The sequence below is a fragment of the Anguilla rostrata genome, chromosome 13, assembly GCF_018555375.3.
Source record: "Anguilla rostrata isolate EN2019 chromosome 13, ASM1855537v3, whole genome shotgun sequence".
NCBI lineage: Eukaryota > Metazoa > Chordata > Actinopteri > Anguilliformes > Anguillidae > Anguilla > Anguilla rostrata.
This window is the reverse complement of record NC_057945.1, coordinates 29,944,054-29,961,486: the sequence shown is the minus strand read 5'-3', so window position 1 is coordinate 29,961,486 and position 17,433 is coordinate 29,944,054. Positions and strand designations below refer to the sequence as shown.

Sequence of the window (17,433 nt, the reverse complement as noted above, 5' to 3'; positions counted from 1 at the left end):
CCAACAAAGAGGTGAGTGAGTGGAGCAGGTCTCTGCTTACCTGCACACTGAGAGAGGTACAGGGACTGTTAGCTGCGTATTGAACAAGGGAGCTGGACAGCAATACTGGTGCAAAGTGTCTACAGACCTACGACACAAGGAAAAACAAACAGTCAAAAACCCAGAGCCAGCTCACACCTGATTATATGAATTTAGAACCTTTTAACCATAAATAATGGTTCAATTTATGGATCAATTATGATTGTTTGAATGATTGGCGTGCACAATTTAGTGATGGATTTGGGTTTAATATAGCAAATTAACCGTCAAATGTTAGAAGATGAGTTTTTTTTTGGTATTTTGTTCCATGTTGGATGAAAAGACATGGAAGACTGTTGTTTTGCTGAAATGGTGTAGCTGGGGGTCATAGGCTAATTTCTCCCCAAGAAACAGTACATTTCTCCCCTAAAGATGAGTAACTCTGCACCAGTTTGCTGCACCATGACTCACAGTCCACTGCTCCTCCAATCCCAGAGCCACAGTTCACCCAAACTCCTCCCTCATCTGGAGACAGTCCTCTCATTGGATTAGGGCACCACAGGGGTGGCTCCCCTTAAGATCCTTGATGACACCCATTTTATTTTCCAAGCTGTTAAACATTGAGCTTGTTGTTTATTAAATGGCACTTCATAGCCAAGACTGGACTGAAGCGAGACAACTTTGAGTTTAAGTGTGTCCCAGATGGATAATAAGTCAGTCTTTTATGAATGGAGGTCAGTACCATTTGGGACTGGTTCCACCGAGAAGTGTATTTAACCACACATTACAGCAAATAAAACACGAGAATGAGGCAAGCAACTCATGCAGATATTGAAATTATAAAAAAGGCACATATTAAAGCAGCACGTGTGATCTGCGCCTTTACGTATGACCTTCATGTTGTTGTGGTATGCAAGGACCAGTAAATGCAGCGAGATGGTTGTGTTATCCATTGCTTTCAGTACAATAGGATCACACACATGGAGATGTATTAGGCATTCATGGAAGCGCTGCTGGGCTCATACAAAATCCACAAACACTTGTTGGTTCGCTTAACAAAAAAGTCTTGCATCAACTATTGTGCCAAAATATGTGACTCTGAAACTCAAAAAACAAAAACAAACAAAAAACAAACTCCCCCAAAAATATCCAATTGCAAACAGCTCAGTTGCATGCCACATAATAGCCTACATTGTGCAATCTGAAAACATCAAAATTCATTATTTATTACTTTGCACAAAAAAATGTTTCAAATAATGTACAAAGCTGTCTGGCAACACCTCTTCAGTCTGGCCATCTCAAAGGCAAGTGGGGCTCTCCATCCAAGGGAACAGTGCATTAAATATTGACATGGGGGCACATAAATGTTTTAACAATCTGTGAATTATTGAAAAGATCAAGGGCATCTTTGGACAGATTTTCTTTATGAGAAACTCCAGTGGTACAGCAGAAGCATGAGAACAATTAATCACCGACCTGGTATTTTAGTTTAGTCAACCATTCAGAGCCAGACATTATAGCACACTACTATGGGAGAACTAGTCTGTTCCATATGTACTATACTACTGTTCTTGAATGTCCCTCTGTTTAGTTCTGGAATGCCTCTCTGTCTCTGTCTAGCTTGTTTCCTCTCTCTCTCTCTCTCTGTCCCTCTCTCCCTCTCTCTTTCTCTCTCGCTCCATCTCCCTCTCTCATTTCAGCATGATGAGTTTCTGTGCACGCTGGATAGGCCACAGGGGTGTGTTTTAGAATCCAGGTGAAAAGGTGTGGAAGATGAAAAGGATTGTCAGCGCTCTGGAAGGAGGTATGCCCTGTGGACTCTGGCCACCCACTGATCAAATGGCAGCGCCACCCCACTTAGCTGGGCCATCCATCACCGGCAAGAGACATCTCACAGCGGGACAGGGTGAGCCACAAATGTACAATACCACTGACGGCACATCACTGCATAAACAGCACCCCAAATATCACCTCAGAACTGCTATTCCACTGCAGGAGTAGATTCGTTGGAAAGGCCAGTGTATAGAGTGAACCTGTACAAACACGATTTTCAGTTAATTCACCATGGTAAAACCCACGAACAAGTTTTATCCCACATTAGGAACTATTAGGCTCTGCGCCAGTTATTTATGATCATAAAACTTAATGTAAAATAAAGTTATGGTATTCAACATTGGCATATGGCACTTAGTCCCACAAGCTGCAGTTCATAAATGCCCCAGGCAGTTTACCATGTGGGTGGGGACATCCAGAGCAGTGATGTCACAGGTAATAGTATCTACTGTGATAAGCAGGGAAGATGAGTGTCATGTGTTGTTAAATGAATGGGCTCTGACCCACATCGAGGAGCAAGTCACTATGGAACACAACACAGGACAGTGTCAAAACTCATCGCTGTCAGCAGCACACGGAACACCACATCAAGCTTCGGTCTTCAGTTCGGAAAGCTTCGTTTTCATTTTTTTTTCCTTTGCAAGGAAACCTGACACCGAAATTTGCACAGACAAGCAGACCGCTAATATGGCACACAGTGCCAGCGCTACCCAGAGGATTATGGGATTGCCAGTGGTTGTGATTAGTCACTGGGCGCTAGGAAAGGCAGGGCACTGTGTGACATAAGCGACCTTGAAAAAGTCATCCGATCTCCGGGCCGAGCACCGAGCAGCTTCCCCTCTCCGCCTGGCCCAAAGAAAGAAGCCAGAGCAATCACTGAGGAACAGATGGAGATGTTCCTTTCTTATGCAACCAGGTGCTTCAAGCTGAAATGATTGTATTTTTACAAGGTTCACTTCATTCCATCTATGTATTGCCTGTGAAAATTCTAGTATTTTTCCACATTTTTTAAATCCAGAATTACCTATAAATGTTGAGACACAGTCAGCTTTCAATCAAGGAAGAAAAGAGACCATTAATGTCCCCTTTATCTCAGAAAAAACAATTTAAATATTTCAATAATGGCTACTGCCAGCCTTCATGTAATGAACCGCTTAATCATTCACTCAGTTTAGCACCGCAGAATATCACTGCTGTCACACAATATTTTGAGTTCAGCAACATTGGCAGATTTCTCTCTTGACGCTTTATCAGCACAGACATCTCACTCCAAACACTGGAGAGACAGTGGCAGCACTGCCAAGCACATTCCTCCTCTGAAACAACACACAAAGATATAAACGCAAACACACGCAGCACCGTGCGCACACACACACGCATACACGCATACACACACACACACACACACACTCATTCTCCAGTAAACAGACATTCACACCAGTCTACGTGTCCGAGAAGACCGCTGAGAAACACACTTCAAACAGAGACCTGATTTGTATGCAGCTAAAAGCAAAGTGGCAGAATTCGCTGTGGCTGCAGAACCAAAGGCTAAAGCTGCAGCGCGGACAATGGCTCGTCAAGCTGAGGAGGGATGACAGCTCCTCCTTTAAACCGCCATTCTGAGGCGAAACTACGCCACTGTTTGGAGCCTCTAGACATAGTCAGAAAAAAGAAAAAAAACAGCCTCACGTAGTTTCCATAAATAGCTCCGTTGTGATGTCACCCGGACTACGCAAGTACCGTCCACCTTCTCTTCTGTACGCACCAGAGGAGTCGTCTCGCTCCGCCGAGTCATTAAGTCCTGCAAGTCTACTTCATTCTCACGGGACCGTTATCTGAACGTCCACAGCAAACTTAATCCTGCCGATATTTCACAAAGCAGATTTAAGATGTTCATCTGTTTATCTACAGCTTGTGTGTCACAGGCTCTCCTCCTCTTTTCTGTAGTCCAATGACAGCGCAAACCCCATACTCATTTCTTTTTTTTTTTTGTTCACAATTGTTTTTAGTTTTCCGACAACAGTTTCCTCACAGACATATGCATCCCCATGACAGTTCTCGTTTGGCTCGGGCTTGTGTGCAAATACTCCCAGCAGGGACCCAAAAGTGGAAACGCACCTCTGCGCTCCAAGATTCACAGCCAAATTCACTTCCAAACACACACAGGCACGCACACACAAATGCAAACACTCCAAAAACAAGCAAGAAAGACACCAGAACACAACACATACGTAGTAAAACATCACTCACAAATGTCACAAGGCATAAAGAACCCCCATTCTCTTTCTGAATTTTCCTAAACCCAGGTCAGAACTCTCAGTAATCCTGACCCCCCAAACCCCCTGGCCACCCCGGGTCACCCGTCCCGCAGCAGTGTACTCACAAACGGCAGCGTGCGCAGGCCATGGCAGAGCTGGCTGGGTCTGGTGTGCGAGCGTCAGGCAGCGAGGGGAGAGTGTGGGCTGAGCTGCACTCACACGCTGGGCATGTTCATTCAGGCTGGGGGCACAGAGGGACGGCGCGCAGAGCGCAGCCTGTGATGTAACCGCCGTCACGCTATTCGTCAGCGGCGCCCAAAGCAAACAGGGGGTCTCTGAGTGGCAGCGCTCTGCCGGGGAGCCGCCGGGGCAAAGCCGTGTCCCCCCTCCTCCCTCGCCCCACCCCCCACCCCCCCGGGCCGCTGACCCCGCGGTCAACCAGCGGGCTGCCCTCGCCCGCTTCCGCACGTGCAGCCGGCTCGGCTAACCCAGTGAGCGTGTTTTGTTTATGCGCGGCAGAGTGTGTCTCCCGTCCCTGTTTGCTACCTCTCGTCTGCTAGCTGTAGTACGGTCCGCGGTGGAGAGAGATGATTGGTCCGCCGGTCTCCGTGGAAACAGGAGGATGTGTCGGAGGCACATCCCAGTCTCCCGACCCTGCTGAGGAAGCAACGTGCCTCCACCCCTGCTTTGCAAACCGAGGTGCCATTTACGATGAATGTACTGTCGCATAGACGGGCAAATACAGGAACTAATTAAATTCAGTACGTTTGGACAGCTGCTGGGCGGTTTAAATTAATGATTTTGACAAACAACTTGTAATAAGGTTTTGGCAAATGAAAAATGAACCGCAGATTTGATCAGTTTGAGATAATTATTGATTTTGTTACAACTGTTGTAAGTTGAAATAATTATGCAGGATGACAGCTGCCGTCTAATTCAGACGAATGTCTTTGGCAATGTGACAACATGGCTCCAGGAAAAAAAGGCTAGTCATCGAGGAATTGGTCAAAGGAGAGTAAATACTGGCGCATTTACAAATAAATAAAGTCAAAAATAGAAATGAACATTGGGGGAGGTGATAAAAAAAATAAACAAAAAATAACATATTTCTCTTTTTTTCCCACAGAAACGAAGAAAAATGAAAGCCTTAACTGGTTCTAAGTACAACATTCATATTTTTAAAGCAAAGGCAAATTAAATTGATATTACAGTCATCAGCAATCCAAATACAATTTTTTCTTTTACAATAAAAAATCTATTTGGGGAGGGAGGGGTAGTGAGTGTTGAGGTGACCCACTGGACCTGTTACCTGTATGATTCATTTACATTTCACACCTGTCATTGTAGAATGAAAATGAATAAAGACATTTCTATCAGAAGGCACAATGAAAGGCTGAAATGTCAATCTTACTCGAGGAAAAATACTGCAATGTGGAGAAATGAGCCTGGGGTGTGGTGGGGGGCGCTGCACTGCTACAGAGATGGATGTCAACTTTCTGTCACTTTTCACACAAGTTAACAGCTACAGTTACAGCACTGGGGGGAAATGCCTGCCTGACTGAGATCATAAAGGAATAAAGAGCATTATATGTAATATGATAATATTTCATACTCAACGACAGACAAAAAAAAAATACACACTCCAACAAAAACTAGCAACTGTCAAGATTGGTGTATTGGAAAAAATAAGTGGACGGGTGAAACGCACACACAGAAACACTATATATGTGTGTGTGTGTATGTACAGTATGTATGTATGTATATATGTATATATAGAAATATATGCACATTAATGCATACTTACACTTTTCACGTATTTTACATATATAACATACAAATTCATACGGCATGCCTGTAAGATATCTGTGGAACCAACCAAACAAGAGCACAGACATGCATGTGTACAGAACCCTGCCTGTACACAGACTCACACTCAGTGCAAGTATTGGCAGGATTGGAATTGTATATAATGAGCGGAGATATATCTAACTCTAAATGTTCAATGAAATTTACCTCAGAAATCTCAGGCTTGGAAATCTCTGATTTCTGATGAGCCCAGACAAATGTCTTGGGTTGTGTATGCGCAGACATCCTGTGGAGGTGGGCGTGTCTTTAATGGGGACGGATAATGAGACAGGGGTTCTCCAGAGAGCACCCATGTCACCTGGCACCAGGAGCAGAGCAGCAGCAAAAAGGCACAGCGCATCTCCATACTGATATGCGTTGGCAAGGCTGTCTACCCAGCATGCATTGGGACACTTTTCTTCCACAGGGAACAGTGTGTGCCTCAGTGCTGCCTCCAGCTCACATAGCTGTTGATACACAAGGGAGTTTTTTCCACATCAAGTCTACCGTGTAACAAGGATGACACTTCTGTTGCCCAGACGAGAGGTGCATTATGGTATCAGGCTTTCTCTTGTATGGGGAACAAAACAAATCATAAGGCCTACTACATGTTTAAAAATGCACACTCACATACAGACAGACACACACACACACACACACACACACTCTAGGGATATTTTCATCAGCAGCAGGCTTTGAATGCAGCCTTCCTGTAATTTCGCACCCCGTGCAGCATTCGTTCACGGCCTGAGTAATGAAACATCAGAATCCCTCTGACAGTGGGACACAGCGGCGCATGTGTACGCGTGCGAGTCACGCATCGCCAACAACACCATTAAGGCAGCTGTCACCTTGGTAACAAAGGGGGACCGGGGGCTGGGAAAAGACATCTTTTCACCCTGGAGTCCCTTTAAAGATCCCACAGACCGCGTTTTAAGAGGCCCCCTCTCGCCTGTCAGAGAAACAGGCCCGGGACAGGGGCTCCATTCAGCCCCTGCGGTCCCAGCTGACCACCCGCCGCTGAAGCACAGGACAGGACAGGACGGCGGCCCAGGCGCAGGGGGGTGGGGGGGGATTGGGAATAAAACCTCTTTCACAGCCCGCCCTTCAGCCTAACAAATAGCCCTGCGCCACCGCCGCCGGCCAGCGAGCCGCTTACCGCGCGCTCGGCACACGCTCGCCCGTCTCGCTCCTGCCGTCCTGCCTGTCCCCACCCCCCGCCCCACCCCACCCAACTCCCCGCCCCCCGGCCGGACGGCCACGCCTGGCTTGCCTAGCGCCTGACAGAGGGGGGCGCTGGCTCCGTCTCACACCACGCCGCACGTTCAGCTTTCAGCAAACCTCTCTGCGATGCCAGAGCGCCCCGGCGACGCGAGCGCGGGCCGCGCGTAAGCGTTAGCCGCGCGTTAGCGCTAGCCGCGAGGCGACTCGCGCAATATGCCGCTCTGAACGGCGGCCAGGAGCTCCCTGCGCAGCCAGGACTCGTCACTCCGCGCTGCATACTCATCAGCCCCGTCTCCCCCCTCACCCTCTCCCCTCCCCTTTCTCACCCAGCGTCAGAAGCAGCGGGGCGCTAAGCCTGCGCTCAACACAAACAGAAGGAGCCAGGGAATACTTCTCAATGGGGAGATGTTCAGCACTGACCCACAAGGGATGATGGGAAACCAGTGGAAGCTTCTCATTCCATTACATCCTCCAAGGCGCCACTTCTACCATCAAATTCCTTACGTGAACCTCTCACCCTCACTGTTTTTCTCGTGGAACTCCTCTCTCTGTCTGCATTTCTCTTGTGAAACTCTTCCATCTCATTGTAATTATCTTGTGAAACCTCTATCTCACTGTGCTTCTCTGATGAGACCCCTCCCTCTTTCTGTTTTGCTTATGAAGCCCCTCCCACTCTTGTGTTTCTCTTGAGGATCTCCTCCCCATTTTCACAGCAGACCACAGTTGATGTACTGTAGTCTTTTAAATTTCAACGAAAGAGGGCAATTATTTGCATTTCTGGGTTTGTGATATAGGCTAGTCTTGAATTTGGCATGGTTGTAATAGCTCTTATTTACTCAAACCCTGTCAGTAGGCTGTTTGGAATTTGCTGAAGCCGTCTGGTGGGTTAGTTGGATGCAATTTCATTATCTACATACACTGCAATATAAAGGTGAAATTTACACAACCAGATGTAGCTAATCTGCCCAGTGAAAGTGGAACCTATCATTGTATAGAACAATAAAGATAATATGACCAAATGTAATAAGAAAGTGCATAATATCGATAGTCAGCAGGTCAGCATTCATGACTAACTTATTGATGACACATAAATCACATGGATGCTTGTCTTTCGCCAAATGTACAATCAAAATTGAGTCAATAAATGGTCAGTAGCAAGAGCCATGTGTAAGACGGAGGTTAACGACTGTACTTCTCTCACTTTAATATCGCTTCAACATCATCCAGGATCCCAGGCAGGCAGTAAACCCAACCACATCATTCAGGATGTCTGATAAGTGGACAATGATTTAAACCTTAAACTTCTTCTTTGTCTTTCGGCCGCAAAATGTTCAACCAGGCTTGAGAAGAGCCTGTATTTAGGCGACTTCCTCACAGGTTCCTCTGCGCTGCTAACCCGAGTCATTGTGTGTCGGGCGCTACGTGTGCATTAGCATTAATGCGAAACACTCAGCATATGGCACATTAAACCCCAGCCTGTTCAGAGACTCCTCAATCTGCTCAATAGTCTGCTTCTTATCCGGACACTCCTTGCTGTAGTACGAGCGGGACTGGCCACTGAGCCAGAAGTGCAATTCCGACCCCTTGTGCTGACTGCAGAGGTGGAGGCCATCCAAACACAGCCGCAGATCTGAGCAGCGCTACATTAGCCTCATTAAAACTAAATAAAACCTGAGTGAGACTCTGGTGCCGTACTAGCCGTGCGTTGTGTGCACAGTAGTTCTATGAGTTGCATTTTTGAGCGTGTCAGTATTGTATCGTGTTTGTTCAGGGCTAATGTGCTGAGTTTTCTGTTTCAGTTCTGTATGCAGCTGGGCCACCCTTCAGTGGAGCTTCTAAGGGTGTGTGGGCAACTGTCTCCCTCCACTGGCTGCACTCCTCAGCTGTGGCGAGAAATCCACAGCCTACCAGCAGCCTCCTAACTCTCCCTACAAACGTGCGCTAAAAACAAACAGCCAACTTTGCTAACTCCCTCACTGAGCTACAGTACTGCATGCCTCAGCACAATTACCCCGCGGATATTCCTAAACACAACTACAGTGATCTTCTCAAGTGCATTCACAGATTAACTATATACAGTGATTGCATATAAGCAGGTAAATATTTAACTATTAACTCTAATGTCATATGTGATATAATGAAATTGACACTATACCATGCAATATATTTTCCTTGTACACATAAGAGAAAGTAAGAGAGACTATCAGAAGGTTCTGGACTAAATCATTATGCATTTTGAGCACCACAATTTTAATTTTGGGACAATGCTTTAAAATCATTTTCTGAATTGATGCAAATGATACTACTATTTGATATTCTGACTGTCTGTGCAAAAGGCACAGAGCGGACACGGACAGAGCGCTGGTTCAAATGCTGTTTGAATGAGGACATAACAAAGATAAGATCAGCCACTTGAGAGCACACTGGCAGGACCTTTATAGTTACACGCTTAAATGTTATTATAAGGCCATTAAAGGTCTTGTAGCAGTTTTAAAAAGCACTGCGGTTCCAACACAGTACTGCTGGCCAACTTCCCACAAAAACTGTGTCTCTACATCTGGGCACCCAATCATCCTCTATGTACTACACAATCCTTTGCAATCCCTGCTCAAATTGATTCCCCAGATTATCACTGCAAATGACAACAGAGTTCTCACTTGACCAACCTGGTTAAATAAAATTAGCTCAAATCTGCAGCACACAAACAGAGATAGGAGTAGTACTATTGTACACAGACCACCATTTACATGGGCCTGAAATTTCATTCACTCATAATTCCTAAGGGAAGCAGCTCAGATGTCATTTAAATGAGCTTCTTCGCTAAATAAGATAATTACCTTTTTGAAAAAGCAACACCATGGAAATGAACTTGAACTAAAAAAAATTATTATTATTTAATATTGTTTAATCTTTGCAAAATGAAAGCCCATGGAAACACTTGAAATCTCACTACGGCAAGTGCTGTACATCGGAATTCTGTAACCTTTCTGAGAAATTCTGTTCAGCTGGCCATCCTGGACGTAATTAAGGTATTGATGTCTGGGGTGTGTGTGTGTGTGTGTGTGTGTGTGTGAGGTGGGGGGGTCACTGGAAGAGCGAGGATATGTACTGACTCCCACATCTTTTTAATTACAGAGTAGTGATGTGATTCATACAAATATTGTACTGAAACGTTAAAGTGTTATACAGCAAAAATGCTGGCTCAGAAAATTCAAGGGAGGGAAAAAAATTCCTTGGCAAAAAAATAAAAAATCTACTACCAGCAGACAGCACAAACAGCACAACTGTACTACCAGCAGAGGGCAGCATATTTACATTGAAATAGCAACATTTCAGAAATAAGGCTTTAAAAACAACACAAGGGAAAAAAGGCTTCAGGCAGTCATTAAAACATTGCTTGCACAATGTATGACCCTGAAGTCATATGAATAGGAAGAGAAGTATATCCATTTCCAACAATAAGGCTTGATGATAAGAGTAGGAGATCACAAGACCCAACCAGCTTGTTGGCGTGTGATTGAGTGAGTCATACAAAACACCATTGCATTTGCATACATATAAAAAAATAGAAAATTTTGTGGTGAGTGTGTGTGTGTGAGTGCGTGTGTGTGAATGTATGTGTGTGTATGAGTGTGTGCGTGTGTGTGCGCGTGTCCGCACGCGCATGCGGTGTGAGTTCTTTCTGTGTGAAACTCACACCGTCAGAGCCAAACAGCAGGTAGAACAGAGGCAATTACACACTGTAACATTTCATTCTAGGACTCTGCCTGCAGTGTCAACAAATCCTATTAAGGGCATGTCATGGTCAGACAACAAGGTGATGATGATAACAGTGATGATGATATAAACTGAAATAACAACCGCCATGAAGATAATTAACTGGATCCAGCCAACTGCTTTCAAAACATGTCGGTGAGCGATACATGCACACACGCACGTATGCGTGCATTCACGCACACACACATCACACTACAGCGAAAATATTTATAGTGGATTAAGGCTGTTTAGAAGGATGATTTGTTATTTATGCTGATATGACCTACACACATGCTCAGAATGGCTCAGCAGGGGGAAACAATTGTCTGAGCTGGCAGGAATTTTCTTAAACTCAAAGCCACCGGGGGCCTTACATAATTTCTTTTTTTTTAAAACACCCTTAAACGGACACTTCTAAAAATTGTAATTTTGTTATGTAGAGGCCTGTATTGACAACTGATCAATGATGCACCATTAAACTGGACTGTAAGTAGCCATACAGTATGACACAGTTGTAAATCCACTGCTCTGCGTCACACAAGCAAAAGAGCAAAAAGAAGACTGGTCTCTGAAGCTGTGAACTGTGAACGGCTTGCAGAACTGTAAATGAAACCGGAAAAGATGAAATGAACTGATCCAATTAGTCCCACAGTTCTTACCATGCATGCATGCACACACGCACGCACGCACGCGCACAAGCACGGACACACATCCGCATGCACATGCTCAAAGTCCTTCACCCAATCACAGAAAAGACTGGGAATGATCTTCCCTGCTTGACACCCAACGCTTTACACAAGCCGACCTGCTGCTGCCCTGGGCTGGAGCAGACCAAAGTCTGTTTAATCCTGCATGCCCTCTCCACCCATGGGCGTGCAGGCCTGGCACTGCAGCTGCTGACCTGCCCGGTGAGGCCTGGTGTGGCGTAAGTGCTTCTGCTGGGACCCGCATCATCGCCAACAACAGGAGACATCAGACACTACAAATACCAGCATCACCCTCTCTCTCCTCTGTGCTGTTACACTATGGCCCTCACATCTAGGCACACAAACATAGGTGTACGCACACACACAGACGCACATGTGCACGCACACACACATACACACGTGCACGCACGCGCACACACACACACACACACACACACGCACACACACGCATACACACGCGCATGCACACACACACACACACACACACACACACACACACACGCACACACACGCATGCACACACACACACACACACGCGCATGCACACACACACACACACACACACACACACACACACACACACACACGGACACACACGCGCACGCACGCACGCGCACACACACACACACACACACACGCATACACACACGCATACACACACACACACACACACACACAGACACAGACACACATGCGCGCGCACACACACACATACACACACACACTTCTTCCCTGATATTTCTCACACTTGCCCAGATACAAACACACGCAGACAACTAGACATGCACAATGAGAGACATTCACTCATGCACACACACATACAGTAGAAGACCGTGATACACACACTCGAGCATACACATATACAGAAAGAAAACTGAAAAGAATGCACACAATGAGTGACATTCACATATTCTCATGCATGCGCACACACAAACACACACATGGACGCACACACACAAGCACACACACACACATACGCACGTATGCACGCATACACCAACCAATGTACAGAGACAAATAAGAAAAAATGCAGACTGATAGATCTCATAGAATGTACCTTCTGAATCTTTTTAAGTCTATTTGCCTCATTAATTTCACCTTTAGCACATTTGCTGTAAAAAGGAACTACACTACCATTAAAATGCAATCCCTGCCCTGCCATTCTTTCAGATCTAATTAACTTTCTCTGGAAGAGGAAAGACATCTGTGACATTTTCTGTTAATCAAAGTTGGGAGAGTGGAATTCCACCGCCAGTGTGATCTTTGACTTTCAATCAGAAACCAACTGTTCTACTTGGTTCTCGCTTTCCCATAATGCTCAGGTATTTACAGTGTCCGTAAGGGGGGAAGCCTGCGAGCTCCCTGTCTCCGTGGTAACAGGGTTTGGGCCGTGATGTTCCTACCTGGTCTGTACTAACAGGAGTCCACACAGGCTCCACCTCTTCTTGCTGAAACCATTCACAACACACCCTGACACATTACCCTGAAGAAATCTAAAGAATGTGTGCTTTTATATGTGTTCCTGCACATGCACATACATCATCACACATGCGCGCGCACGCATGCACGCAAACACACGCACACACACACACACACACACACACACAAACCCTACCATCACATACAGATGCAAAGAATTGACACAGCAGTGGACGTCAGCAAAGGGAGGTTTCAGCTAAAACCCATCAGGGGCCGAGCAATCTGTTTAACACAGCCGCCTTCCTGCTCAACAGTCTGTAGAACAGAATCACTGACTCTGCTCTCTCCAGGAACGAGCCTGACAGCGCGCTTACGACGTTACTGCTCATCCGAATTTCCTCCACAGCACACAACGCCTCCCCTAAGACCTGTCAGGCCGTTTTTTAAGGAAACACCTAATTCCGCTTTTATTCGATGGAAGAGGTTGACTCGCTCAAACCCATTGCGATTTAAATTCTTGTGCTCGGGGACGAAGCAAAACGCAATAAAACCTCTAATCTTAAATCTACTTTGGTTTCAGTGTCCTACACAAGTCTGAGCGGTCCAGAGATATCATCTCTACACCTTATTGCATTTTAAAGGATTTGCTCTGTGACATGGAATATATTTATGGACCGTATAAAACATTTATATAAAATGTTTGTGCCACCAGGAAGTACTGAGATGCATAATTCTCAAACTTAAAAAAATGAAAACACCCAAGTATACAGTAAAGGTCTAAGGGGGAATCCTATGAAATGGAAAATTTCTCTTTTCATAGACAATGGTGCCAATCCAATATTTTTGTTTGAGTCATTGGTTAGTACTTCTGCAATTCCAACAACATGGTGCACAGGAAGCTAGGCTGTCTCTAAGCAGCATATGGAATGATGACGAAAAATACTTCTTGTTTTCACCTCAGAAATCGGTCTGAAATCACTGTGCTAATTGATTTTAAATTCCCAGCATAGAGAAGATATCTGGGAGCAGACTATGCTGCACCTGGCACCCTTTTTCACCTCGCGTTTTTCCACCATGAAAATCCTGTAATAAATTTAGCAAAGAAAAAGATTCTCTCAACATAATTAGGACTTTTGTGGGCTTTATTGATGCCCGCTGTGAGGATATTTCCTACGGGTATTCATTCAAACCTCACACATCTGTGGTACGTCAAATGTAAATCGTCTTTCCAAAAGAACACAAACTGTACACATGATGACAGTTTCTACAGTATAAAAGTACTCTATACATCTGCTTGATGGAAAGTACAGATATACAGAATACAGAGTTATTCCTACTGCACAATCTTCCTACTATATAATGTCCTCGCTGATAATCACCAAAATTACATTACAAACACCTAGCAGATTCTTTTATCCAGAGAGACTACAAAAGTGGAGAGCATCAGTGCTAATCTCAGGAACACAAGTGTGATATCACCAACAGGGCACAAAAGCCCAGCTATAGCCATTATATAAAATGACATACTATTATCCCAAAAGGAAATCCAACACTTAAGAAAGGATAGTTAAAGAGAGTCAGGGGTCAAATTATTACACAACAGTAACAGGATGGCAACCGTACTGTTTATTTATTATCTTACATGTTCTGTGACTCAGTCATTCAATTGACTCAGTCATAAAGAAAGGCTTTGCAAAGTAATGTACACACTGAGTCTCTGGGCTCTCCTCGGTTAATCTCTCTGGGACAGTCTCTGGTTAATGAATATTAGAACGAGCTCTTCTCTTGGTCACTACTGTAACCCTAAGTTTACCAACACCATGGGTTGTTAACAGGCTCCAACAAGCACACAAACACACCATCTCTCAACGCCGAAGGGTTGGACTCTTGGACACTCCTGTTCTCTCCCTCCCTCACACACACAGACACACAAACGCCACACACACACACACAGACGCACGCACGCACACATACACGCAGTCTCTCCGTCACGTATACTCATATACACAGTCACACACAAACACACACACATTCACCCTTCGCTGAACCCCAGAGAGTCGAAGACAGCGGGCAGTGCCAAGGTGAGCAGCAGTGCAATGCTCATAACAGATAACAGAACGTAGGAACAACAAAAGAAGAAGAGGATAGGTGTGAAGAACCTGAACCGGGTGAGGAAGAGCACGGGAAGCACAACAAGACACCTGAAAGGAAATTTCTGCAGGAAAGAGGTGTTTCATTTCAACGTGGTTGAGTGCTTCGAGGGTCTGGGGTGTCAGGTACGTGTGATGAGCTCATCTGGGGGCCGGGGCTCAGAGAAGCAGCCAGACTGCCTCTCGCACAGCTAAACAGTCTGGACTCGTCTGGCTGGCTCGATTTCGGCCGCCCCCAGGACCATAAAACTGCATTCATTGAGCATGACCAAAACAGAAGCATCTGGGTCAGCTGAACACGCAGCAAAGACGGGCTGCAGCGGAGGAAACCCATGCATGCTAGTAGAAAAAGGCACATTTTTACAGAGCACGAGGTCTGAAAACTGAACTAACCAAAATTCTTTGTACCGTCTTTGTTCTGCAACAGTGTCATATTACAGCCTACCCCGCTCGCTATAATGGAGATGCTGTATCTTCTTTTTATAATGCACATGATTTACTGGCTCATCCAATGCCCCTATCCAGGAGCAGTAACTAGTACCTCATACCTTCCACACTCTCTGACCCTGGTACAATGAACTGCTTCCAGTTAGCCAATGCCATAAATATCCAGCCGTCATGCTGATTAAATGCACAAGGCCAAGACGGGGCACGTGACCAGAGTCATACCCCTGTATCCAATAGCTACATATAGCAGCTGGAATTTAACAGCAATGCCCAATATATCCGCTTCCAAAGGCATTTTGCATAGTTAAGGTGGCTTTTATTTTTGGATTTGTACAATTTAAAATGTCTGTTTAGACTGACTAGCTCACATTGTGTACAATCAGCTAAAATGTTGACAAGCAAAGACAGAAGCGAATGCTATTTTACTGAAGCATGGTTGGGAACAAGCCCGGAAGGACATGGAGGAGATGTTTCCTAGTCCCAGGTTACCTTTAGTCTCAACTACCATCTCTCGTGGTTTTGATAATATATTTTCTCCCACAGCATTCTCTTACCGTTTGAATTTTTAACCACTGATACCGGTAACATTTCCTTCTAGCAGCAATTGGCTCCAACAACCAGGTCAATGCTCAAAAGTTCCATGTTAAGACCCTACTTTCCCAAGGAGGTATAAATAATACATGCAATTATCTTTCCCACACGTGTGTGGCCAGCCTTGCAAAATCACACCAGGTACGCCTGCATTTACCCCCGTACTCCTGCACTGTCCAACCCATTTTCATGGTCTCACATTTGAGCCCCTCCAAGAATACACAAGCATTAAAGCTGAACTGCAAAATGTAGCCCCTGCTTGCCACATATTTAGCGTTCACTAAATACAGACACATCCATATGCAACACCAACTTGAAGAGATGGGCTGCTGTTTGCTTGTATTATCCAAAACCAGTAAGATACATTTACCCACGAATGACCCAGGGCTTGCTAATGACGAGCAAAAGTGACCAAAATGACCGAAAATATAGGCAAAGGCAGCAATGAAAGTGTCCAGTAGAGGCCAGGGGGTGGTGACGCTGGGTATAATCAAGTAGCTAAATTGCTTCAGCGTAGAACATGCTTTGCTATACTTTAATGCTGTAGTACAGTACTACCGGTCCTCCTAGCAATTTATGTTAAATGAGTCAATTGAGTCCCAATTATGAGTTTGATAAATCATGACTGTCCTTCATAGCAGCAATAAAAAATACATATTTACTGATACAGCTTATGTCAGTAGTCAGGAATCTTAAACTTCTCCAACTACTCACACAATATTCCTACTTTCTTAATTTATACCTGAATTAATAGCAAAAAATAAAAAATAAAAATCAATGGACAAGTTGCACATCATCAGTTCAGTCACTATCTCCCAAGTTTAGGGCCGAGATGTAATTTCTTCCTACACATTGCCTCATCCTCTTACAGTATCATTTTGTGCGTTCGGCTTTAATACTCAAAGAGTGTGTGGGATGGCACAGCTGTCAAATCCGGCCTCGAGAAAGATCAGATGCAACATGGCCGTTCCCTCATTCGCACGCGTCCTGAATCAAGCCGATGGAATAAGCCTCAGCGTAGGCTCTGTACCGAGATACAATCTTAAAGAGTTCTGAGAAGAAAAGGGAGGATGCAAACTGCAACACAGGAGAGATGGAGAGGGGGAAGGGAGAGCGAAAGTACTTGAAGAAAAATGCAGTGCAGCATATTACCAGACATTCACTTGAAGCTGACAAGCAGAACCT

The 17,433-nt window shown here is 45.1% G+C and overlaps 1 protein-coding gene across 8 annotated transcripts in view; it reads right to left on the bottom strand.

Annotated features, from left to right (window-relative positions):
• Nucleotides 1-17,433, bottom strand: part of iqsec1b (IQ motif and Sec7 domain ArfGEF 1b) — a 178,570-nt gene that overhangs the window by 87,760 nt on the left and 73,377 nt on the right. For 4 of the 8 annotated variants that reach the window (XM_064305814.1, XM_064305802.1, XM_064305804.1 and 1 more), the window contains one exon: nt 41-127. The exons of 2 other annotated variants lie outside the window; for them this stretch is intronic. In XM_064305814.1, coding sequence (XP_064161884.1) covers nt 41-127 — 87 coding nt within the window. Of the gene's footprint in view, nt 1-40; nt 128-3,540; nt 4,098-4,234; nt 4,460-17,433 lie in introns of those variants that run through there. 2 more of the 8 variants (XM_064305810.1, XM_064305811.1) reach the window with 2 other exon arrangements.